We start from the raw sequence: 16,535 nt of genomic DNA, 5'->3' as shown, positions 1-16,535 counted from the left end.
GAATACATGGCATTTCCACTGTAAGACACTAGGTTAGCTATGTGAAGAGAAGTACTAAGATGCTGAGGATTCCCCCTACCTTTGTATTGAAAATGTAAAACAAGCTATATATAAAGCAACTGTCAATTTTCAAAATACTGCCTATTTCTAAACTTTCCTCCAATTGTTATTTATAAATCTATTGTTGGTCAATTCAATGCTCTTGTACTCGGCACAAATTCACTATCTGATGGTAATTTAATTATTATATGAGACGGTAATTTAATGCTACATTTCACCAACTAATGTGGTGACCTAAGGCATTATTTGTCATCACTCCATATGTGTGAGATATAAAGTTGATTAGATGTCAAATTTCATACTATTATTTACAATGGTATGGGCTATAATATTGCCATAATATAGAGTCTATGTGCTGAGTTCTGGAATCAGAATGTCTGGTTTAGAATCTTAGTTAAGTGAGACTTTGGTTCTGTCTCCAGGTCTCAGCTTCCCCATCTGTAAAATGGGGGTAATAGTTTACCGACTTCACAGGTTATTATGAGGAATAAGTTACTTTGTGTAAGCACACAGCACAGTGCTTGGCACATACTAAATATCCCTTAAATGTTAGTATTATTGGAATCATTCTCAATTTACAGTTCCACCGTCCATCCAGTTGCCTTGGGCAAAACCGTGCAATTCACCAATACTTCTTTCTCTTATCTGCGTTGCACTATCTCCCAACCATGTTACCCAATGTATAATTATTTGCTAATCTCCTAAACAACTCTTTCCAATTAAAAGCACTGTATCTTGTCAACAAATACTCATCATTTCTTGCCTAATATCCACGGTCTCCCAGCTTCTAACCTTGCCCCTAAGAATCCCTCTACACTACTCCCATTTAAAGCCCTTTCTGAACTTTTTCATTATCCCTAAGATGGTATTTAGAACAAGCATTCTTCAACCTTGGCAGTGTCTTCAAGTATGTCTCTCGCTGCTCCCCCACACGCTTTCATCCCTTGGTAAGTGTGCTGCTGGAATGCCTATATGTACCACGCACCTTTCACACCTCCCATCTTTGCTCACTCCACCAGTACCGTGCCATTCCAGACTACCGCATCTTTGACATGACAGAACATCTTCCTCACATTTTTTCTACTGGCTAAGAATAACCCTCTTGGAAAACCTCCTCAAACCCTGAGGCTCCTAAAGCACAAGGCATATATCTTTCTTTATTTATAAATCATGTTGTATAACATTATGTTTTTTATGTGTTTGCCCCTACTACTCAGTAAGCACCTTGAAGCTAAAGAAGACTCTCAAGTGTCTAACGTAGTGCCTGGCACATGCTGACTGTAGTAAACTAAAATCGAGACAAATAAATACATAAGCTTCAGTGGTCTCATAATACTAACAGTAACTGTCACTTATTATCACCTTATAATACTACCATCGCTACAGGTAGCTTTAGAAAACTGTCATCAGTGACACCTTCCCCAACTAATAAGACTGTCCTAGGATGACAGAAGTCTGAAAAACGGTGAGCTTTAACACCAAAATTGTATGTAACAAGAGCTAGCCTCTCAGATATATATAAACTGAGGAGTGCTAAAAAACCTGCCTACCAAAAACAACAACAATCCTCACTGACCTTGATTTGCCACTAGAAAGCTCGAGTCAAATACGCAGGACATCTCTAGTAAGACTTCTAACCCTGGCTCTCACTCTTTCCAATTTCCTCATCCTACATTTGCTGTACCAGCAATTCCTCATTTCCCCGTTGAAACACACAAACACACATCTGTTTTTATATATTGATAAATAGACATTACATATTGTACCTTTATATATAGATATTTAAATGGCCTCTAAGCCTTTGTGAAGCCTTTGCAAGGAATTTTTAAAAATACACCTAACTGATCTAATATAGTACTTGAAATTGTCATTAACACTAAAACATGTATTTATAAAATATTTACTGGGTTCCTATCCAGTGTAAAACTGTGTGCTACATAAGGATGGCTATACAGGTGAAAGAGACAGCGCCAGCTCTCAAGATATTGCCGTTCAGTGGGGATACAAACAAGTAAAAAGGCAACTACCAGCCACGAAACACACAGAAGTACACACACAGTCCTCTGACAGCACACAGGAGGAACAGTGCTGACAGGTGGGAAAGCAAGGAAGACGTCCCAGTAAAAATGCAGCTAAGCTAACAACTAAAGAATATGTAGGAATGAGCCAGGAAGGGAGGGCTAAATATTTCAAGAAAATGTTCTTCAAAAGACACCTATTGAAATAAACATGTGTTCCTTGAGAGGTGACATTAATAGCTACACTCTACGGGTAGGACTGGGCCCGTGCCAGGGATTTCACATCCCGCCTGCAGAAGTAGAGTCACCCACAGAGAACAGCAGCAGGGTGCCACAGCGCTACACAACTTCACTGGTAAAGCACCTACCAACAGGTTATCTCATTCACAAAGATCATTTCCCAAGGTCCTGACCTTGAAGAATGAGTCTCAAGTAATCTCTAGTAACAAGGTAGGTAGAGCAGCATGTGACACAGTCAAACAGAGGACTAGCTGGGGAGAGGTGGCAGTTCTGGCTAATACTAAAATAGCTCAAGGGTCCTATTACGTCGGGAACCCTAGTGTTTTCTCAACAATTCCTACCTTCTGCCCACTTTGTATCTAGTTGTAAAGCAATATGTTACTCTAGGAACAGCTGCTTGCTTATTTTCCATAAGGGTATTCACTTCCACCAGATTTCAACTTAAAAAAAAATCCTGCAAGAGAGCAAGCTACACTTAACATTTTTTACTAACATACATAACCCACTAGGGAATGCCCTGTTTTCTGACACTTAGGCCTTGCCATCATCCCCCTTAAGGTCACTTTGGGATACTAACCTGACAACCAAATAATGCTTGAAAATCCCCAAGCATCTCCAACACGTAACTCTTTGAGGATGAATAGTGCAACAGAGAGGGCAGTACAGGAAAATTCCTGGGCAATCCCGATACTGCTGGAAAGGTTTCTAGAAGTTGTGCCTGTGTTACCTAGAAACTTCTATTGCCAGCTAGAATATCGTAACTTCTAGAACACACATTGGTAAACTCTTAAAAGCCTATCCTTTATTTGCTTCAAGGAAAAGATTTCAGCTTAGAGTCCCATTAAAGCAGAAGAAAAAACACATAATAAGCATTTAACTACATGACAGAGAGCACTGTAAGTAAATGGCAAAAGTAAATGGGCCTCTGTCATCACATATTCAGCCATCTGCCTCCTGAGAAACAAGGGCGCTTATCTTCTTGTACCGTCTTGATTCAAATGGGGTACCTTGCTATAATATAAACTAAATTCCAAAATACGGCAAAAATAAGAAAATATCTGTCTTAAAGAGACAGCTCAGAACTATAATTTTTAAATAACAGAATTTAAATTTTATATAAAATGTGTGGGAAAGTGACAAATTATAGTCACTACATGTAAATTTCATTAAAGACATTATCAAATATCATAGATGCAAATAAAAACAACAATAAAAACTTATGGTAAGAGTAGTATTAAAAATATAGGGCTGAAACCAGATTACAGGAGTTAAGCGAGTGGGGAGCAGAGCACCAGCTTGCTGGCTGGTACTGGAACACCACAGAGGCTCTACTACTCATTACCATGAATGGGGTGGCCGCATGACGCTGACCACAGATATTTATTAGCCATATTTTAGAGTTATAGATAACTGGGGCACTTAAGCAGCTATAACAGCACTAACTCCAAACAAGAACCAACAGTCAAATTACTTTGGGTAAGCAGCCTGAGTCTGCTGACTAGGAAGGGCTGGGTTTGCGGACGGCGGGACGACTGCCTGGCTGAGAGAAGACAGCTGCTCCGGGGGAAGACTGTAGCTCTGGAGGTGGCTCATCTGCGCATTCCCTGCAACCAGGTAGGCACCACTTGGAGGAGGCCCTGCATACACCTGGGACAGTTAAAGAGAAATCATATTCAATTCTAAAATTTTAATAAGCATACTGAACTCTCTCTGTAGAGGTATTCAGTTACAAAAACAAGAAAAATTACCACTCTGGAATCCTTTGGTAAAAGTTACTTCTGTCAACAGGCATTTTGAAAAATGTTTTTCAATGAAATAGGCTGTTGATGGTTTTCATTTTTAGTTAAACATATGCTGAACTCATGTTTATCTCCATACTGAAGCATTAAAGAAACTTACCCTGAAACTTTATACTAATCCCCCTTTACATTAAATATATTTTAATATTCTGTATGTTGGTATTTTTTTAAGGACTCTCAAAGGATATTTAAAAAGTGTATTTGAACTCATTGTTTTGTAGCCATAGACTGCAATGGATACAAGTCACATTTCCTAAACTGCCAGACTGCAATGGATAAAAGCAATTTCCTTTAAAAAACAACAACAAAAACTATTAGTATAATTAGTATGTTATATACTGTAATTGCCAAGTAAAAAAATTCTGTTAAACTTTAATTCTAAACATTAGTTTCAGAAAGTTTCAAACAGCTATTTCAAATAATCTCAAATGCATTTGAGAATTTATTTATTTATTTACTTATTTATTTATTTTAGAGGCAGGGTGTCACTGTTGCCCAGGCTGGAGTACAGTGGGGCGAACAAGGCTCACCGCAGCCTAGACCTTCTGGGCTCAAGTTATCCACCCACCTCAGCCTTTCGAGTTGTAGGGACCAAGGAACATGCCCCCAGCCTGGCTAATTTTTTTTTTTTTTTTGGTAGAGACAGGGTCTCACTATGTTGCCCAGGCTGGTCTTGAACTCATGGTCTCAAGCAATCCTCTTGCCTTGGCCTCCCAAATTACTGAGATTACAGGCATAAGCCACCAAGTCTGACCGTGCATTTGAGAATTTAAAACAACATGGGCTTCTAAAAGCTTACCTGAGAACCAGAAACACCAGACGACTGCATATAATATGGCTGATTCTGTAACTTTGCATACATGGAATACATCGGATCTTCGTTCATTAACTTGGTATATAAGGAAAGTGCCTCCATCACTTTCACATTAAGTTCTGAGAGTTCTGAATGTTTTCTGAAACATGACACAATAATTTGAAACACAGCTGTTGCTGAAATGATATAATGTTCTAAATACTGATACATCAAAATATCAAAAAGAGCAAAAAGTAGTACTGGCAGACATTATTAAAAATTTCACCTATAACAAAAATATCCTGCATTTTAGCCCTGAAGCAACCCAAACTGTTTAAGGCTTACGTGCTGTGCTGAGGGAACTCCAGCTTATCGTATCTGACTGTACCAGAAATATCTTGGTTTCCCTAGTTACTAACATATGGGTCATTTCTGAGCTCTGGTAATGCCACTTCAGCAAAGAGGATTACACAGCTAAGCCCTTGTTTTTAAAAAGACCTATCTATGCTGGTCTTTTTGACTATATTGTAAAGGTCAATCAAATCCTCACTTTAAAAAAAAGGACAAATGAGTCTAATTCTCCACATCTAGCAGAAGACACATGAATGAGAATTGGTTCCTCCACAATATTTCTTTTTTTTTAAAAAAGGCAGTTATAGCCCACTTTGCAGTTTATAGCGATAGCGTCAGTAAGGAAGGTACACAACATAAATGCACCCATGTTCTTTTACCTATCAATATCTTCCAGCTTTTCATCAATGAGAGGGCCCATCTGGTGACACATTGCTAAAATGACAAGATGTAAAGGAACATAAGAAAGTACAAGAAAAAAAAAAATGTGAACCTTTGATAGATATTTGTATAATTTAAAGAATAAAAGATTTAATTTGGAGTAATAAAAATATACATTCGTTAACTTTAGTCTGCAAAACCCAAAATTGATTTTCTTAAAGTATAATGGTGACAACTTAATCTAAAATTTTAATCCCGAAATCTTAAAGTGCCATTTTTCATTTTACAAGATTCTAAAATGTTGAATAGAATACTTAGTTTGGATAGAAAATTGTAAGAATTCAAATTCTACCCAAGGTCTAAACTGCATATGAAAGGGAGCCTGGGTCAAGGAGAAGTGAGAAATGTTCCATTTTTAATATTATTCTCAAAATCCATTCTTCAACAGGACACCAGTTAGTAACCTCGAATTATTCTTTATCTGCAAGGTAAATAGAAAAGTTTTACCTTCAAGATGAAGTAGCTCTGGGAGGTCTGGCTGATCGTCACTGGGGTCTGTACTTTGCAACATCTGTAGCAACTGGTCCATTTTATCCTACAGGAATGAAGTAGTTAATATAAAAAGCAACCAACCTTTATGCAACTTTGTGTTTTCACCTTATTAACTAGACAAACTTTCAAAATTCATAGTTATGGAGACTCCAATTTTGCTTTTATGTTTTCAGTGTCCCATGTATTTATTCTCTTTAGTACCACATGAAGTCAGAGCCTTGAAAGTGTTTCCTATATATTTTTGAAACTGCTCAGGAGGCTGAGGTGGGAGGATCACTTGAGCCCAGGAGGTCAAGGCTGCAGTGAGCTATGATCTCACCACGCACTTCAGCCTGGACAACAGTGCAAGACCCTGTCTAAATCAATCAATCAATCAACCAACTGCTAACAGAGATTCTCTTAAGTGAGAAGAAATCGAGCCACATTTAAACTTACAATGCATGAGTTCTTCCACCTCTTATGTCATGCTAGAGGATTTTGCTTTGTTTCAGAGCAGCTTTAGCTTAGCCACGCCAACAAGTGTACTATCCATCTCAAGATGGCATTGCTTCTGACTAACAACTTGTCATTCCTTCCCCCCCACGGTGAATACAGCAGCTGTTTCAGTAAGGCAGAGTTCAGCTGTATCACAGCTGCTCTTCTAAGTGGGACTCTCAGGATTTATTCTACATTTTCTTTCTACCAGTGTTTCAGTTAGTCATAAAAGGAAGGAGGAAGACTAGTGGTTTCTCGATTTTCCTATGTGGGAAAGGCTGGAAGATACCTCAAACCAGTGACACAGATCTATTTCTGAATCTTTTGTTGTACAGACCAATGGAACTAATGAAACCATCATTACATAAACACATCTATATGATATATAAGTATATATGTATTTATGTTTTTTAAAAAATCAAAACAGATCTACTCTACCATGACGACTACTAAAACAATTACAAACCTTTCTCCATGCATGGTTTTCACATGGTTATGCTACCATATATAGGTACATAGGGCAAATAAAGACAACTAATTCTAAGCAAAGTAATTACTTAAAATTTAAAAACTATGATTCTGTGTAAAAGGAAAATAGCTTGAGAAACAAATTAATCATCAGAGAGTGAAAGTGACATAAATATGCTTAAAAAAACTCTTCCCAAGTCAAAAGAATTCTGTATTTTGAAATGGATACCAATTTTCAATGTAAATTATTCACAATTTTCATTTTAAGCAGTCTTACAAAATAAAAATGTGTCAGAAAGTTTGCCTACCACACACAAAAAAAGGTCAAATGAAAGTGAGAGTCCATTAACACACAGATGATTTCTGTTTTGTTTGCTTACAGAACACTACACAATATTTAAAATTATTTAGTGTCATAGAAGTAGGGTTTCTAGATAGACAACTAGTCTGCCTCTGCAAGTTTTTTTTTTTGAGACAGAGTCTCACTGTCCCCCAGGCTGGAGTGCAGTGGCATGATCTTGGCTCACTGCAACCTCTGCCTCCCAGATTCAAGTGATTGTCCTGCCTCAGCTTCCCAAGTAGCTAGGATTACAAACGCGCACCACCACGCCCAACTAATTTTTGTATTTTTAGCAGAGACAGGGTTTTACCATGTTGGCCAGGATGGTATCGATCTCCTGCCCTTGTGATCCGCCCGCCTCGGCCTCCCAAAGTGCTGGGATTACAGGCGAGAGCCACTGCGCCTGGCCAGCATTTTCTTACATAATGCAATCAGTCAAACATCACTTCCCCTAGCCCAGGTGGATTCCTTGTCCTTAGCACAGTCTTCCACAGTCTGTTTCACTCTTCAAATTTTGTTTCTGCCTCCCACAAAAGACTGCTACAAGCCCATAAACCCCTTCACATATTTCAGAGATAACATCTCATTTTTCATACGTTTAAAATGTTACAAAGGATAAGATTTCCAGGACATTAAGCGTTGACATTTTAAAATAAAACAGTCAAAAACTCCTTTAAATATAGCCAAAGGAATTTAAACACCATAGCAATCTGCACTCACCATTACCATTCAAAAAACAGTCTCTGTCATGTATTTCAAATTGTTTTTCTCCTTGAACTTATCATATTTCCACTCAATTTCCCACCCCCCCAAAATTTTATCCTAATATGCTTGAAAGTTTTCTACTGATGACCATATGAGATTTCTTTGCACTAAAAATATGTAAATTGATGATAATACTCTCGGTGTTAGATACATTCATATGTATACGGTAATGATTATATTTATTATTAATATATAAAGGGTCAAAACAACACTAACTATATTTCAAGTTTTGAAAAGTAAAATGAGCCAGGATTCAGCATCAGTTCTATTCCTGTTTTTCGTTTTTATAGTTGAAAGTGAGGAGAAATTTTGTTTATATAATCAAGCTATTATGGCAATTTCATTAAGTTCTTTCAGTGCCTTCTGAAAGATGGAATGGAATGACAGTGGTCTGTCATTAAAAATTATTTTTAATGATCTACTAGCTGAAAATTCATTTTGGTCCTATTTTTTAAAAACAAAAAATATGAAACCATCTCAGCTGTGTTAACTAGTCATTAGAGCCATTACTTTCTTTTTTTTTTTTTTTGAGACGGAGTGTCGCTCTGTCGCCCAGGCTGAAGTGCAGTGGCCGGATCTCAGCTCACTGCAAGCTCCGCCTCCCAGGTTTACGCCATTCTCCGGCCTCAGCCTCCCAAGTAGCTGGGACTACAGGCGCCCGCCACCTCGCTGGGCTAGTTTTTTGTATTTTTTAGTAGAGACGGGGTTTCACTGTGTTAGGCAGGATGGTCTCAATCTCCTGACCTCGTGATCCGCCCGTCTCGGCCTCCCAAAGTGCTGGGATTACAGGCTTGAGCCACCGCACCCGGCCTTAGAGTCATTACTTTCTTAATACAAACACCAATATTTGGAATCATCCCTGGTAATTCTTATACTCTGAGGCAATGTACCAGGGTAATCTTCACTATGGGCAAGTGGTAAGCCTTTTTTCTGTAAAGTGGGAGAGAAGACTTGAAAAGGAAAAGAGGGGGAAAAATGACATATGGTAGGAGAGAATGTTTTCAGGCAGATCAATTTTAGGAAAGAATGCTATGGTAAATCAGGATCTGAAAAGATTCTCTTTAAATTATGCCAGGGGCCAAGCAAACTTTTTCTGTCATGGCCAGCCAGTAAATATTTCAGGCTTTGCAGGCCATATGATCTCTGTTGCTACTACTCAATTCTTCCACTGCAGCACAAAAGCAACCAGACAATGTATAAATAAATGTATCTGTGTTCCAATAAACAGGCAACAGGCTAAATTCGGCCTGAGAGTTTGCCAACCCCTGATCTATACAATGTGACACTTAAAAAATCCTGAATGGTTTGCTAGTTGCATAATTTAATTTAGTAAGTTAATTCAACAGTTACGTTAATGGTATTTTTAAAACACGGTATTAAGTTTGAGTAGACAAAGACAACCACAAACATGCTTTTTATTTTTTCATAAACATGCTTAAAGATGAAAAAGGTAGCCAGTTTCAATCTTTTCTTTATATGTAGCAATAGCAGATGTTTCTATAAAGCTTAACTAAATAGGAGTGATTAACTTAATTCAAGAAATCTCAAATTTAAATCCAATAATACAAATTTGGGTATCATCATGTGGCTCCAAAAATTATGATGTGTCACCAAGTTGACATAATTATTTAGCATAATTATTATAATTATTTAGCATAATTACTAATTATTTAGCATAATTACTAAAAATATACATTGTTTCAGGTGTGACAATGACATATGAAGACATTTAATATAAAATTAGCATAAGCTTTTCCTCAAACACTAGAATGTGTTCAATACGAGGAGCCATGAATCATCTCCAATGATATTCAATATATTAGCACTGCTTTTATAAAATGATTTATGTAGAAGTAATTTAATGACAATTTTATTTTTAGAACAGTAATTTATTTGTTTCAACAGACAGTCAACCAGTGTCCCTTCCTCAGTAATACGCAAACTAAACTAGTTTATATCCTTGTGGAGTATGCCAGGAAACAGGAGTTCTCGCATGGTATGAATAGGAGTGTAAAAACCTGTTTTGCTCAACAATTTGACAGTATCTATTAACATGGAAAACACACAAATCCTTCAACTCAACAGTTTCACTCCTGGATATCTACCCTAAAGAAACACAAAGATAGATGTTAAAAAAAAAATCTCACTACAACACTGTAAAAGCTGTAAACAACCTAGGCATTCAACAACAGATTAAATAAATCATGTTAAGGTTACTCTACAGAATATTCAGCAGGAATTTAAAATAATGAGGCTCTGACATGGCAAACAAAGGACTGGAGAGGAAGTCTGAAAAACAATCTGCATCGTCTACATTGCTTGAATTTTTGTAACAGAAAAACACAAAAATTTTTGCAACAAAAAAACTCAAGTAATCAATTTTCTTTTTAAGCAAAACCATTTAAATTTCAATACAAAGCACCAACTCCTATCACCATGGAAACCACTTACTTCATCAATAAAGGCTGGTTCCGGCTCTGGTTCTATTGTCTCTACCTGAACATCATCACTAAATTGTACCGTCTTCTTCTCTGTTTTAACTGTAAGATATGTAAAAGTTATCTTTTTTTATAATACATTTAAAATTCTACTTTAAAGCACTTTAACTTCCAAGAGAGATTTGGGGATTTTTCTTATATTCCCAGCAAGCTAAAAGGCACAATTTAGGAAATAACTGAGTTGCAGATTTTGGCAGTAATAACAGAACATTAGTTTATGAAATTGGATTTCTTAATTTTCTCTTGTAAACATTTTACATTTTCCATAAAAAGAGATTTCACTAATAAGAAGAGTTGTATTTCTGAAAAAAGATTAATCACCTACTACATATCAGAGTTTAGTAAGCTGGAGGACAAAAGCAAAGTTTTTCAATGGCCTAAATGAATTCTGCAATTTATTTATTTATTTATTTATTTTTTTTGAGACGGAGTCTCGCTCTGTCACCCAGGCTGGAGTGCAGTGGCCGGATCTCAGCTCACTGCAAGCTCCGCCTCCCGGGTTCACGCCATTCTCCTGCCTCAGCCTCCCGAGTAGCTGGGACTACAGGCGCCTGCCACCTCGCCCGGCTAAGTTTTTGTATTTTTAGTAGAGACAGGGTTTCACTGTGTTAGCCAGGATGGTCTCGATCTCCTGACCTCGTGATCCGCCCGTCTCGGCCTCCCAAAGTGCTGGGATTACAGGCTTGAGCCACCGCGCCCGGCCGAATTCTGCAATTTAAAATAAACCCTCTTTTTAAATTACCAATCCTTCAAGAAAAAAATCTCATTTCACAGGAAAAAAAAACCTGGTTTGATAGAAAATCCACATTACTCCAATGTAATGAATGGGAAAATCAGCTATATATTCTCTGGCATGCCACTGAGGCTTTTAGAGAATGACGTTCATGCCAGTGGAGAACTTTGCAAGTGGCCTTGGCAGGGATCTCAGTTTTCCAACAAATCAGCCTGTACTTTCTAGTTATGTAATATTATTATTTGACAATGAAAAGTGGTCATTGAGGGATCAACAACCCATTGGCCAGAAGCACATAGTTCTCCTACTCACCAAAGCAATCTTTAAAAATGATTTAACATAACGATAGCTATATAATAAACTCCAAATACTACTGAAAGGCACATACGACTCTACTAAACAAATTTCCTTTCTATTCTTTTTAATCCTTGCATCAATGTGGTCGATCAATTCATAAAAATATTAGGAATCATGATGGAAAGGGAGATGGGAGGGGGCAATTTAAGGAAGGGAAATAATGTTTATTAAACTATTGAGTATGCTTGATGGAATATTACATTTCCTCCAGTGAATCTCCAAAACAATCCTATGAGATATGCCCTTTTTATAAATAAGGTAGTTTGGAAAGATGAAAAACTCTTGTAAAAGAGAAAGCTAATAAATGACAAAGGCTGGATTTGAATGCCAATCAATCTTGTTCTACTAGCCCATACTACTGGAATCTGGCCTGTGCCTGTGATTTTACCCGAAGAACATGAAGTCCAGTTACTTGGGTACTCTATGTTGTGTGCTTCTGTATAACACAGAAATAGCTTAATTTCCAACCTAAGAAATATAATCATTCCATTCAAGTCACCAAAAGCAAAATTCTACATACAAAAAAGTTTCAGCTGATTCAGTTTCCTATAAAGGAAAAGAAACATCTGCAGCAGACATTTTTGCTTTTTATATCTTGAGCTATGACAAGTAGAAAGCTGGGATAGCACTGCATTGGCCATTACCCACAAGAAAACACATGGCAGACTTCATATTCTAACAGCTCTTGATGCACAAGTTTGCAGCCCCTTTTCTCACAGGAACTAATACTATGTGTGTGTAAAAAAAAATTTTATTTATATACAATATATAACAAAAAGATTTCACAATATTTTACTGTATCTCCAAACCAAAAGCAAGCTAAATAGGGCAGCCATTTCTATTTGACATGCTAAGTGAAGTGGGCTTCTATTTCCTCAAAAGAATGATGCTCTGGGGATCATGCTAGCACCTGCTCTCCATGCTTGAGAACTACAACCCCATTACATAAGCTCTGATGCTTCAGTTTCTCTTTTAGATTGTCCAGAGTGAAAAACATGAGAAAAACTAGAAAACTCATATGGAGGCTGCATTGCTATATGACTGACCAAAAAAAAAAAAAAAAAAAGATGAAATGGATCCAGGATCTACATGAGATCCTGGACCTTATCTTGAACAGAACTCCAAGCAATTCTATCCTCTCCAGGAAATGATTCAGGACCAAAAAAAAAAAAAAAAAAAAAAGTCCCAAAACAAACAAAACATCATTACTAGCCCAGGTTATTAAAAAGTCAGCATAGTACACAATGCCATTTAAATAAGGCTGACATGTTTTTGAACTCTCACAGACATAGAAAACATCATTGAAAGACTGGGTCTCACCAATGTGTCTCTATAAACATGACACCAGGCACCCTGGCAGTGCTATGAGAGTGCATCATTTTCTTAAAGATCTGTATTTTCTGGTTTGCTGTTCAAGCCTTCTCTTGAAAGAGAAGTGAAGTGTCTCTTTATTGTTAACATATATATTTCTGTATCATTTATTCCATAAGTATTTATGTAGCATGTATTGTAAGATTCACTATTAGGAGCTACTGGAAATAAAAAGATGACCGGGACAAAGATTTTTTTTTCTTAAAGTTCTTATAAACTAAAAAACACCTAAGCATCTTGTGGTTTGTAATTTTCTTTGATCCCTTCTATCTAGCATTAAAAAAAAGATAATATGAGCTATTTTGCCAAATAACTATAGCATATCAACCTACACATAGAAGCTGTTTAAATAAAGAGTCAGCACACTACGCAATGCCATTTAACCAACACAGATCTATTTTTCTGTTTTCCTAGAGGGAGATTATGACTTAAACTTTGCTTGATGACTAAACTCATCATTATGAAGATTCATTAAAGCACAGTATTATGCAGAAATACAGTAAACTGTCTCTCACTACTTTGACCGACTATGTAGCTATGTCTCCTGAAACTGTTAAGCCTGCCACTGGTATCACTTTTTCTCCACGGCCCCACTTTCTAGTTTATTATCCTAGTCAGCAGGGTTTGTAAATCAAACAAACTTTTATATGATTAGTAAAAATGGTTCCTTCTGAATATCTGACATGTTGCTTGGAGACCACTGTTTTCAAGTCTGGGACTACACACTAGAGAAACAGTCCCAACCTTTGAACAGGAGAAATTCTCCCTGAGGTTATACTGTACTTGTCACACTGTAATGAACTGGTAAGAAAAACATATAATGTATAAATTCTGTAAAACTTCTTAATGAATTTGCATTTTAACAACAACCTCTACATAGACATGTATGAAAAAAAAGTTAGGCCAGGCACGATGGCTCACGCCTGTAATCTCAGCACTTTGGGAAACTGAGGTGGGTGGATCACCTGAGGTCAGGAGTTCAAGATCAGCCTGGCCAACATGGTGAAACCCCGTTTCTACTAAAAATACACACACACACACACACACACACACACACACACACACAAATAGCTGGAAGTGACGGCTGGCACCTGTAATCCCAGCTACTCGGGAGGCTGAAGCAGGAGACTCATCTGAACCTGGGAGGCGGAGGTTGCAATGATCCGAGATCGCACCATTGCACTCCAGCCTGGGCAACGCTGCTCTAAAAAGTTCAGTTTACTCAACTTCCATTAAGAAAAGGATTAGAAAACATTATTTATTGGCAGGCTGGAAAATACTTACTCATTTCTGGTTCAGCAGTGAGATCTGCTGTCACAAAATTAGATGGAAATAACCCTATGCCTTGATGGGTTTCACCTTTCCACCAGTTAGGATCACTATGACAAACAGAAAACAATGCTTTACCATAACATTTTTATTTCTATAAATCTTTATCTTTTGTAGTATTTAACTTACACTATTACAAAATTTGAATCTCACAATAACCCACTGAAAAGGCCAATGAATCTTCCTTTATTACAAAAGAAGAAGCCTCAGAAAAGGTAAGAAGCTATTAAACACAGGGTTGTTTATCCTTTTGACTGTCGATGCATGCTTTGCAGTTATGGACTCTCTCCCAAAAAAGAGGTACCCATATGAAAAAATTGTCAGCTTCAGGTGGTTCACAGGCTCCAGAGTAAGAAGTCTTTGTAATGAGATATAAAGACAGGCTCTCACTTTCAGTCTCCATTCCTAAATCATTGCTCTTTCCAGTACACATTAGCAAGGTTTTTCTTTTTATCTCCCAACAGAACAAATATGAAAGATGACGCTGTTCACAGTGTAAAACATTCACAAAGAGTACACTCCTAGGTGTCAACTCTAGTATATGGAAAGCTAGCAAGCACTTAATAAATGTTTTTGAAAGAACAGATGCAAGGTTTTGTGCAATTTCCAGCCAACCAGCTCAAATTTTACTTCATTTTCTTCCACTCAAAAAATCAAACAAACAAATAAAAAAAAAAATGTTAAAATATGTCTGAATGTTTGTGTCTTCCCAAAATTCACAGGTTGAAATCCTAACCCCCAAAGCAATGGTATCACAAGGGGGGGCCTTTGGAAAATGATTAGGTCATGAACGGGATTAGCAACCTTATAAAAGAGACCCCAGAAAGCTCATTGCCCCTGCTGCCACGGGAGGACACAGCAAAATGACAGCCTTCTACAAACCAGAAAGTGGGCATTCCACATACAGTCAATCTGTCAGGTCCTTGACCATGGACTTATACTCCAGAACTGTGAGGAATAAATTCCTGTTGTTTTTAAACCAGTTAGTCCATGGTAGTTTGTTATGGCAGCCCAAATGCACTAAGGTAGTAAGTAAGAGAGATACTACAGGAAGAACTTTAAATCAATTTGAGCTGATTTTTTAAAAACACCTGTAAATTTCAATACTGCATTATCAGTAACAAGCATCAGTACCAATTCATTTTCAAGTAAAACATCACAAAGCTAGAGTAAAAAAACTGATGCACCGTATCACCTCCTGAATAAATGTATAATTCCATATAAAATAAAGTTGTTTCATATGGACATACTGTTCTGTGTATAAAAACTCAATAGATTATATGTTTCTTACAAATTCCATTAAGTACATATACATACTCAGTGTTTTTCCAGAACTGTACCTTTTTAAATAATGTAACAATCTATATTATTAGGTAGAACCAAAAATGAATAGATTAAACTACGCCTCCAAAACAAATTAAAAACTAAGAAATAAATAAGAAAAAAATTAAACAACAAAATAAGAATCCACTGAGTATAACACAAGCAAATCAGCCAACTGTCTGCCATACAGAGAAGCATCTGGGTCAATATTTATTATTATATTTGGTAACTGCGATCAACAGGAATAATATGAAACACCGAAGCCATACATACTTTCATACAAATTTTAAATGTAATATTAACATTACCTGTCATCAAGAACTGTAATAATTTCTCCAGCTTTAAAAGTAAGTTCATTATCTTCAGCAGCTTCAAAGTCATATATAGCACGAACTTTTCGGCCTTCATGTTGGTGGTTAGTTAAGAGGTTGGATGTGCTTGGATACAAAGTGGAAAGGGTGGTTGACTGCTGCCTTTGTTCCTTGAGAGACAACTCAATGGCTAGAAAACAATGAGTTTTTAAAAATCCAAAATGTTATTATATCCAACAATCTGAAGAAGTAGAAAAAGACAGCAAGGTAAAAGGTATTCTTCCTTCAACAGCATAGTTAGAAACTAGAACATATCCTGATATATTGAACAAAAATCATGTTGCCAGTTTTATTCATTCATTCACAACTGAA

The 16,535-nt window shown here is 37.0% G+C and overlaps 2 protein-coding genes across 5 annotated transcripts in view; one reads left to right on the top strand and one right to left on the bottom strand.

Annotated features, from left to right (window-relative positions):
* The window catches only part of TRDMT1 (tRNA aspartic acid methyltransferase 1), a 687,969-nt gene that overhangs the window by 102,470 nt on the left and 568,964 nt on the right, over positions 1 to 16,535 (top strand). The window lies entirely within an intron of this gene.
* The window catches only part of STAM (signal transducing adaptor molecule), a 74,990-nt gene that overhangs the window by 3,081 nt on the left and 55,374 nt on the right, over positions 1 to 16,535 (bottom strand). For all 4 annotated transcript variants that reach the window (XM_050805397.1, XM_050805398.1, XM_050805399.1 and 1 more), the window contains 7 exons: positions 16,161 to 16,353; positions 14,485 to 14,579; positions 10,693 to 10,781; positions 6,150 to 6,237; positions 5,642 to 5,696; positions 4,917 to 5,070; positions 3,790 to 3,965 (listed from right to left, as the gene is read on the bottom strand). In XM_050805397.1, the coding sequence (XP_050661354.1) occupies positions 3,790 to 3,965; positions 4,917 to 5,070; positions 5,642 to 5,696; positions 6,150 to 6,237; positions 10,693 to 10,781; positions 14,485 to 14,579; positions 16,161 to 16,353 (850 nt within the window). The remainder of the gene's footprint in view (positions 1 to 3,789; positions 3,966 to 4,916; positions 5,071 to 5,641; positions 5,697 to 6,149; positions 6,238 to 10,692; positions 10,782 to 14,484; positions 14,580 to 16,160; positions 16,354 to 16,535) is intronic.

This window comes from Macaca thibetana, chromosome 9, assembly GCF_024542745.1.
Source record: "Macaca thibetana thibetana isolate TM-01 chromosome 9, ASM2454274v1, whole genome shotgun sequence".
NCBI lineage: Eukaryota > Metazoa > Chordata > Mammalia > Primates > Cercopithecidae > Macaca > Macaca thibetana.
This window is presented reverse-complemented; position numbering and strand designations above follow the sequence as displayed.